At 26.9% G+C, this 8,570-nt stretch overlaps 6 protein-coding genes across 6 annotated transcripts; 4 read left to right on the top strand and 2 right to left on the bottom strand.

Moving 5' to 3' along the window:
* Positions 1-127: 127 nt before the first annotated feature.
* ENU1_032790 (phospholipase, patatin family protein) lies at positions 128-2,005 on the top strand (the record flags this gene model as incomplete). The annotated part of the gene is made up of 1 exon (XM_008857349.1): positions 128-2,005. The coding sequence occupies one exon, from the start codon at positions 128-130 to the stop codon at positions 2,003-2,005; it is 1,878 nt and encodes a 625-aa protein (XP_008855571.1).
* A 45-nt stretch (positions 2,006-2,050) lies between these two features.
* Positions 2,051-3,019, bottom strand: ENU1_032780 (hypothetical protein; the record flags this gene model as incomplete). Its single annotated transcript, XM_008857348.1, has 1 exon — positions 2,051-3,019. One exon carries the CDS (start codon positions 3,017-3,019, stop codon positions 2,051-2,053), a length of 969 nt encoding a protein of 322 aa, XP_008855570.1.
* A 164-nt stretch (positions 3,020-3,183) lies between these two features.
* ENU1_032770 (F-box domain containing membrane protein, putative) lies at positions 3,184-4,458 on the top strand (the record flags this gene model as incomplete). The annotated part of the gene is made up of 1 exon (XM_008857347.1): positions 3,184-4,458. The coding sequence occupies one exon, from the start codon at positions 3,184-3,186 to the stop codon at positions 4,456-4,458; it is 1,275 nt and encodes a 424-aa protein (XP_008855569.1).
* A 66-nt stretch (positions 4,459-4,524) lies between these two features.
* ENU1_032760 (3-ketodihydrosphingosine reductase protein, putative) lies at positions 4,525-5,538 on the top strand (the record flags this gene model as incomplete). The annotated part of the gene is made up of 1 exon (XM_008857346.1): positions 4,525-5,538. One exon carries the CDS (start codon positions 4,525-4,527, stop codon positions 5,536-5,538), a length of 1,014 nt encoding a protein of 337 aa, XP_008855568.1.
* A 159-nt stretch (positions 5,539-5,697) lies between these two features.
* Positions 5,698-6,726, bottom strand: ENU1_032750 (TBC domain containing protein; the record flags this gene model as incomplete). The annotated part of the gene is made up of 2 exons (XM_008857345.1): positions 5,698-6,318; positions 6,373-6,726. The coding sequence occupies 2 exons, from the start codon at positions 6,724-6,726 to the stop codon at positions 5,698-5,700; spliced, it is 975 nt and encodes a 324-aa protein (XP_008855567.1).
* Positions 6,727-6,877: 151 nt separating this feature from the next.
* On the top strand, positions 6,878-8,068 carry ENU1_032740 (DNA repair metallo-beta-lactamase; the record flags this gene model as incomplete). Its single annotated transcript, XM_008857344.1, has 1 exon — positions 6,878-8,068. The coding sequence occupies one exon, from the start codon at positions 6,878-6,880 to the stop codon at positions 8,066-8,068; it is 1,191 nt and encodes a 396-aa protein (XP_008855566.1).
* Positions 8,069-8,570: the final 502 nt, after the last annotated feature.

Raw genomic sequence — 8,570 nt, 5'->3', positions numbered from 1 at the left:
TTTTAGAAAATTTTATTATTTTTTTTATAAGTTCTTCTTATTTTAAGATTTTTATTTTTATTTTTATTTTTTATTTTATTTTTTTTTTGTTTCTAAAAATTAATTGAACTAAAATTTTGTTTTTTTAATGAATATAAACCAACAACAAGACCTTTTTGCTTTGTTAATTAATAAATATATCAATACTGAAATGAATACAACAACTGCAATAAAGTCATTAGATGATTTAAGACAATTTCCAATTCAAACAAGTCCACAATTTATACGAATAATACAAGAAGCATGTAAACAAGGAAATTTTGAAGTATTACAATATTTCTGTGAAAAATTTCCTTCTTTTATTGACCAACCAAATGTTCAAGGAGAAACTCCATTATTTATTGCTACAGCCTATAACAAACTTGAAATTGCTGAATATCTTATAAAACATGGAGCAAGTACAAACCATTTATTACCTACTGGAGATAGTTATCTGCATTGGATAGCAGCTTCGCCACCAAGTTCATTAAAAAATAGTATAATTAATGGAGTTATTACCAAATATCCAGAGATAGTAAAAACAAATAATATAATACAAGAAACACCAATGCATATTGCTGCATTGGCTGGTGATATTGATGTTGTAAATAAATTAATTGAATGTGGTGGACAACCAACAGATAAAACAATTCGTTGTATTGATGTATATGGATATGCGCAAGCAAGTGGAAACAAAGAGTTAATGGATTTATTAAAACCTTTATGTAAAAAAGACCAAATAACACAAGAACAAAAATTAATAGGTATTGCTGGATATGCTATAAGTAGACCAGACTCTTCTTCATTACCTAGCTCAAATAGTAATTCTTCTACAAATGATGCTATTAGTGATAATGAAGATACATTCAATATTGAATGTATTGAATTCGACCCAAATGAAGATACAACAGTAGAAGGATTATATAAGAAATATCAAACATATAACTTACCAAAACAAAGTAAATTAAAGAAATTTATGAATAAAATAGTTAAATATCCAAGTATTAATCAATTTAAAAGAGAAACTATGGCATTAATTAAAGAGGCATTCTTATCAAGAAGAATGATGGAACAACCAAATAACTATGGAAAAGGAAAGAAGTATAGAATTATCTCTCTTGATGGTGGAGGAATTAAAGTGCTTATGGAAGTTATTTTACTTCAAAGATTATCTGCAGAATTTCCTGATATGTTTGTTAATTGTAATTTGTTTTGTGGATGTAGTGCATCAAGTGTTGTTGCTGTTACATTATCAATGGGATATAATTTGGATGGTTTATTGAAATTGATTGAACATGTAATTCGATATTCTTTTAAGAAAGACTCTATTCAGTCAGTCACAAATCCTAAATACATCAATGACTATTTAAGGGCATTTGGAGAAGTTGCATTTGGTAATTTAAAATTAAACGATTTACCACGACATGTTCTTATTCCTTCATTCCTTATTGATAGTGGAATTGATTCAGAAACAAGACATTGCAAATCAGAAGCATTTAATAATATTATTTCAGGAAATGATACAGAAAAAGTTGCTGACGTGTGTTTGAGATCTGCTGCTGCACCAAGTTATTATAGACCTTATCAAAATTATGTAGACGGTGGTATTGTAGATAATGTTCCTTGTGGAGTAGCTTGGCCATATTTAATTGGTGCAAAAGGTATTGGAATTGATCCTAAAGATATTGTTTGTTTATCGTTATCTGCTGGAAGACCAACTCCAGCTCATCTTGATGCTCAAAAAATTGGTAATGGTGGATTGGTTCAATGGGCACCTGTTTTAGCTGATTTATTTATGTTGGCAAGAAGAGATGAAACTGTAAAAGAGGGAAAATTACTATTTGGTGAAAGGTTTCTTCGAGTAGATCCAATATTACCTGGACAAATTTTATTAGATAATGTAGAACAAATTGAAGAAGTTAAAAGAATTGCGCAATCATATGACCTTGAAGAAATTAGAAAATGGATGAGAGAATATTGGGAATAAAAAAATCTTACTTCAATATTTTTTAATGTTGTCATTTGTTTATTTTTAAACTTCTTCTATTTGTGTAGGAATTTGAGATGGTGTTGGAGATTGACTTTTTTCTTGTAATAATGGGAAAGGAATATCTTCTACTTGTGCACTAACATAAAATGCAATTTCAGCATCAACATCTTTGTCTTCTGATTGATATGAACATTCTATATAAAGAAGCTTGTTTTGGTTAATCATAATTGTGATTTTCTTTGAATGTTTTAAAGCTTTTCTAATACATTTAAATTGACTTAGTCTATAACGAGCAGAGAAAGTTTGATAACATTCAAATTTAACAAATGAATTTTGTGAATAATGAGTAGACATAGAATCAGAAATAGAACTAGATGATATTGTTAATGTACCATCAATATTAGCATCAAATATTAGATATAAATGGTTCCATTCCATTGTTCCAAATGATGGGATTAAAGGTTGATAAGAAGAAGTTATATATAATAATACTCTAAATTTACTAAAATCAAATATGTTTACTGGACAAATAGAATCTGAAATTGGGTTAATTTTCATTCTAACTGTTGTAGTGTTATTTTTAGATTGAAGCAATATTTCATTTGATTCTAATATAAAAATATCTACATTAAACCGTACTTCAGATATGATAGAATCAAAAAATAAGACCAACTCTTTTAGTGGAATCTTTACACTGAACTCATTGTGATTATTATCAAATATGTATGAATCAAAAATATCTTTTTCCCAAAAGACAATTGTTTGACAAACACTTTTTTGTTCTGAAACGATTTTAATCCCATATTCATCAATCCAAAGTGTAACATTATTATTTGGAAGTTCTTTGTTAAATAACGTTTCAATGGTACTTTGGAGAATCTTACCTTGACAAGTTGAGAATGAATAAAAACTATGTTTCATTGATTGTAGGTTATCACTTGTAAATGTTAAAATACTTGCTCTTGTTCTTCCAAGTATATCTTGAGATGTAACTATTGGATCAACAGACATAATTAAGAATTTGAGATAAAGATTTTATTTTTTATCTTTCTTTATTAGTAATTAGTAAGTTTATTTCTTTGTTATTAAGTTTATTCAATAAATTTTCATAACATAAAACAAAAATCTGAAAAAGAAAAAAAAAACAATCAAAATTAACATCTTAGTATAATCCAATGAATATAGAAAGTGATGATTTTGAAATTAGTCTTGGGTTACCAGATATTGAGATGGAGTCTACTCCATTAACCTCTAATAATCCTTTCGAATTGTTAAGTGATGATACAATCTTCTCAATTACTCAGTTTTTAAGTCCACGAGATTTACTTTCATTTGGTGAAACAAATCGTCGGTTATGGTATATTTGTAGACGGGATGAAGTTTGGACTTCATTAGTATTGAAGACAACTGGGAGAGTGACTTATACCCGTAAAGATGCCATTATTAGTTTAATTCAAAAATACCAAGAAGATACTGAATTGGCTGAACAACAACTTGAATTTAAACAACAAGAACAGCATAATAAAATAGAACGTATATTATTTAAAATTCGAGATGGAGTTAATTGTTGTGGAATAGAAATTACAACAATTTTATTATTTTATTTCTCAGTTGTTCTTCTTCAACTAAAAATTGAAGGAACGCTTAACATTGGGTACTGGCTTCCTTTACTCTTTTGTTTACCATTTGTCTTTTATTTCACTTTTATCCCAACGTTTAATTTTTGTGTTGGAAAATATGCAGATGAAGATGACCCACCAGTGAGATGTTTCTCTTCTCCAATACAAACAGCACGTTATTTATTCATATTTAATTCACGTGGAATAGGAATATTAAATGAGCCATGTATTTTGATTAATTATATTATTCTCTTTGCTGTTTCTTTAGGAGTTCCATACTATATTATTCCAGTAGTATTATTATTATGGCTATTACTTTGGGTATTTAGTGGGTGCTTTGTTTGTGATCATTACCCTAAACCACAAGCATGGAGAGGAATTTTAAGTATTTCATCAGGTAGTATTTTAATTATAGCAGTCATAACTATTGTTATGAAAATAGAAGATTCAATAGATATGTCATATCAGTTAGTTTTTATTCCATTGTACATCTTCCTTTTTATTGCTTTTTTGTTTCCAGTATTTACATTTATCTTTTTTTGTAGTTTGTGTCTTTGCAATAAATCATTAGATGAAAATGGATGTTGGAATAATGTTTGTTGTTTCAATGTTGGAACACCTGATCTTGCTGCATTAAAAAGTTTGTTTTTTATGTTAGTGGCAAGTATTTTATGTCCATTTACTATGACTTTTATCGGACTATTAGCAACCAATTTAGATGGAACAGATGATGTTTCATTTTATATTTCATTTCTTCCATTAGACATTTTGGGAGTATTTTTGATGATATTATATGTTGTGGGAAAGAGATATGAAATAACTCATTTGTGATTATTCTTATCTTTTTATTGGAATAAAAAAAAAACAAAAATTTTCATCTCATAACTTTTCAGTGACATGGGATTTTTCGATTTCCCTTTAATTTTTATTTCTTTACCAATAACTCTTATTATTGTTATTATTATTGCCTATCTCATTGTGTTCATTATTGGAGGTATTTGTTATGTTTATTCAATTTTCCTTTTCAAAAGAAAGGATTGGGACTATACTGGAAAACATATTTTTATTTTTGGTGGAAGTGCTGGTGTTGGACAAGCTATTGCATTAAGACTAGCAAAAAAAGGGGTACATCTTTCCATTGCATCTAGGTCAGAAAATAAATTAAAAGAAACTCAAGAAAAATGTTTAATAGAAAATTCAAAGACAACATGTGATTATTATATTTGTGATATGGGAAATACTGAAGATGTTAAAAAAGCCTTAGAACAAGCTGTAAAAAAATATGGAATTCCATCACTTCTTATTAACAGTGCAGGAATTGCACATCCAGGATTTATTGAAGACATGACATATGAACAATATGAAAAGGATATGGACTTAAATTATTTTGGTTGTTTAAGAATGATGAAAGAAATTAAAATTTTATTAGATTCTAATCCAACTAAAGAAAGAATTGATATTGTTTGTATTGGATCATGTCTTGGATTAATTGGATCAATTGGATATACAGCATATTGTCCAACTAAATTTGCTATTAAAGGTCTTCTTGATTCATTAAGATTTGAATTTTTAGGAACTAATGTTCATCTTCATTATTATGCACCATCTAACATGGACACTCCAGGTTTTGCTATAGAAAATGAACACAAACCAAAATTAGTTGCGTCTATGGAAAATAATGTTCAAACTGTTACTGCTGATTATGCAGCACATGCTTTACTTTGTAACCTTGATCGATACGTTATTACGTCAGAACCAGACTTAGACTTATTAAAGAATGGACCAACATTTATGTCAAGTCATACTATACAAGACTTTCTTATTTGTCCATTATCTGCTTTAGGAACAACTTTTTATCGAATGATGATTGAAAAGAATATTTTAAAGAATGTTGACCATAAAAAAGATTAACAGTTGAGATGAAAATTAAATTAATTTGATTCTTTTATTTTGAACATCGTTTTATATAATATCATTAAAAGAAAGTCACAATCAAAAATTATTTTAAATAACTACATAGTTCTTTTACATTATTATTTTTTTTTCTCTGAAAGAATAAGTCACAATATATCAAACTGTTGTAGGTTCTACTAAAGGTGGAAAAGATGTTCTTTCAGTATAAAAAGAACGAGCTCTTTTAATAATATTATGTACATTAGCAGATGATGGATATTTCTGTAATGTTTTTAAACAATAAGAAAAATCTCCATTAAGTAGTTGTTTCTTGATTTCTACTAACATTGATACACACAAACAACATATAAAATCACCTGTGGGATCTACTAAAATACAGTCCCATACTAATAAAACACTTTCTATTGGAAATTCTTGTGCAAATAATAATGTTACCCACCTAAATGAATATAATGTATTTGTGATATTTAATAATACTAAATGTTCATAAAGTTCTGGTTCTTTCATTGCTAAAACAGCATCTATTCGTGCTAATTGTGCATGAATACCTCTTGACGTCCAATCAAGTTTTGGTGAATACCAATCACTTATTTTAGTCATTAAATAAGCAAAACAATAATAAGTAGTTGATTCTGCTCTTGCTCTTGAAGTTGATTGTGCAAAAACATAAAATAATACTCCAGCAATATCATTCATTCCTTGAACATATGGATATGTTTTATTGAATTTAGTCTGTACGTAAAGAATATGTCTAATACATTCTCTATTTTTTTCTTCCTAGAATAATTAGTAAAAATAATTCTTTGTAATTGATTAAATAAAACAACAAACTAAGAAGAAAGGAGATTTAGGGAATAATCTTTTAACATCCTTATCAATTTCATATAATAACAATTGATCAGCATCAGTTGTTTCATCAGTAACATTAATCTTTTGGCTTGGAAAGAAATCTTTAAGAAAAGTGAGATAATCTTTGTGTAGCAAATTGTCAGTTTCTTCCCAAGTGTGTTTTTGGCATGAATAGACATTTAGTAATAATTTCCATACGATGGATCTTGACTCTTCTTCATTATCTCCATTAATACCATATTGAAATACTGCTTGCCTTATTTTATTAATTTCTATAATTTCAGGAAGAAGAAGCTTTTGTAAGATATTATTCTCTTTACGACGAAATAATTTCATTATATTCTTTTAAGTTTTTATTGAATTTTCTTGTTCTTGTTTTTTGAATTTTTTTTTTTTTTGATTTTCAAATCATTTTCTTTTTACCTTATTAAACTCAGTTTTTTAAATGAATGAAATGCAGGAACTTAAGAACTTATTTTTCTAATTGATGAGTGTATCAAATACAAGAAAAATAAGTCGTGAAGAACTTCACAAACAATATCTTAGTGATCCATGTAAATTATTATTTAATGAATTTATTGTTGATGCCTTCAAATATCAAATTAAAGGATATAAATATTTTTTATTATCACATTTTCACTCAGACCACTATCAAGGGTTGTCAAGTAAATGGAAGTGTGGAATAATTATAGGCACTGAAATTACATTAAATTTAGTAAAATATAAGTTCAAAATAAAAAATGAATATCTTTATGTTATTCCATTAAATACACCAACTTATTTTGAAGGATCAAATAATGATGGATATATTGTCACAGCAATTGAAGCAGGACATGCACCTGGAAGTTGTTGTTTTGTAATTAAAAGAATAAGTGATGGAATAATATATCTCCATGTTGGTGATTTCAGATTTGATTCAACTTTACAAAACGATAAAAACTGGAAGGAATATGTCTTTACTCAACACATAAATACATTATTTCTTGATACAACTTATTGTGATCCACAATATAAATTTAAAGAACGACAAATTATTTGTAATGAAGCAGTTAAAATTGTTAAACAATCAATGGGGAAAACTTTGTTTATTGTTCAAACATATACTATTGGAAAGGAGATGTTTGTTGAAGAAATAGCACGACAAACTGGAATAAAAATACATGTTGATGAGAACAAATATTCAATTGTTAAATTATGTAAAAGAGATTTATCATTATATACGTTAGAAGAGTCTTCTTTAGAAATAAGAACAAGTATATCAAATAGTAGTATAACATCTTTAACAGTAGAATTATCACAATTACCAAATAAGTATGATAGAATTATTATATTTCAACCTACTGGATGGGCGAAAAAAACAACTTGTAAAGGTTCTTTTGAAGTTAAAGAATATAAAATTCCATATTCAGAACATAGTAGTTTTAACGAATTAATTGACTGTTATAAAATGATTCACGCTGACCATGTTATTCCTTCTGTTATTGGTGAAGGTCAAACTTCTCAAAAAATTATTGAAATGATAGAAAGAGAAAGTAAACCAAAACCAGGTACATTAGACTCTTTTTTCATCAGTAAAAAAAGATTTAATTCAGAGTCTATTGTTCCTCATAAAATAAAAGATTTTCATGAACCTTTACTTTCAAATAAACAAGTTGTATCTTCAATAATAATTGATTAATATTTATTACATTTAATCAAATAATGTCATTAAACAAGGATAATATCAGTTATTATTAATAAAACTGACATGAATGTTAATTACACAATCTTTACACAAAAGAAAAATAAGCAGTTATTTAAGTATTCAGTGGAGATTAATCACATTCATGAACTATTTTCTAATAACTCTAATGAGTATGTTTATTTGTGATAGAATCAATACCCCATGACATTTATCACATTTTTAATGACATTATGTTTTTAATTTCTTTTAACTGTCATTTTTATTTCTTTATTTAATTTAATACTTGAAGTATTTATTATTCATTTGTTTCTATTTATTATTCCATTTATTTTATATCTCTTAATTTCTCTATTTTCTTTATTCCATTCTTTATTCCTTTATATTTCTTTTCTTCATTTACCTCTATTCTCATTATGATAATATTTAACATTATTCATATTATTTATTATATTTATTTTATTCTTTATATTTATTACTTATATTTTATCTTTATCTT

The sequence above is a fragment of the Entamoeba nuttalli genome (genome assembly GCF_000257125.1).
Source record: "Entamoeba nuttalli P19 unplaced genomic scaffold asmbl_2575, whole genome shotgun sequence".
Taxonomy (NCBI): domain Eukaryota; phylum Evosea; order Mastigamoebida; family Endamoebidae; genus Entamoeba; species Entamoeba nuttalli.
This window is presented reverse-complemented; position numbering and strand designations above follow the sequence as displayed.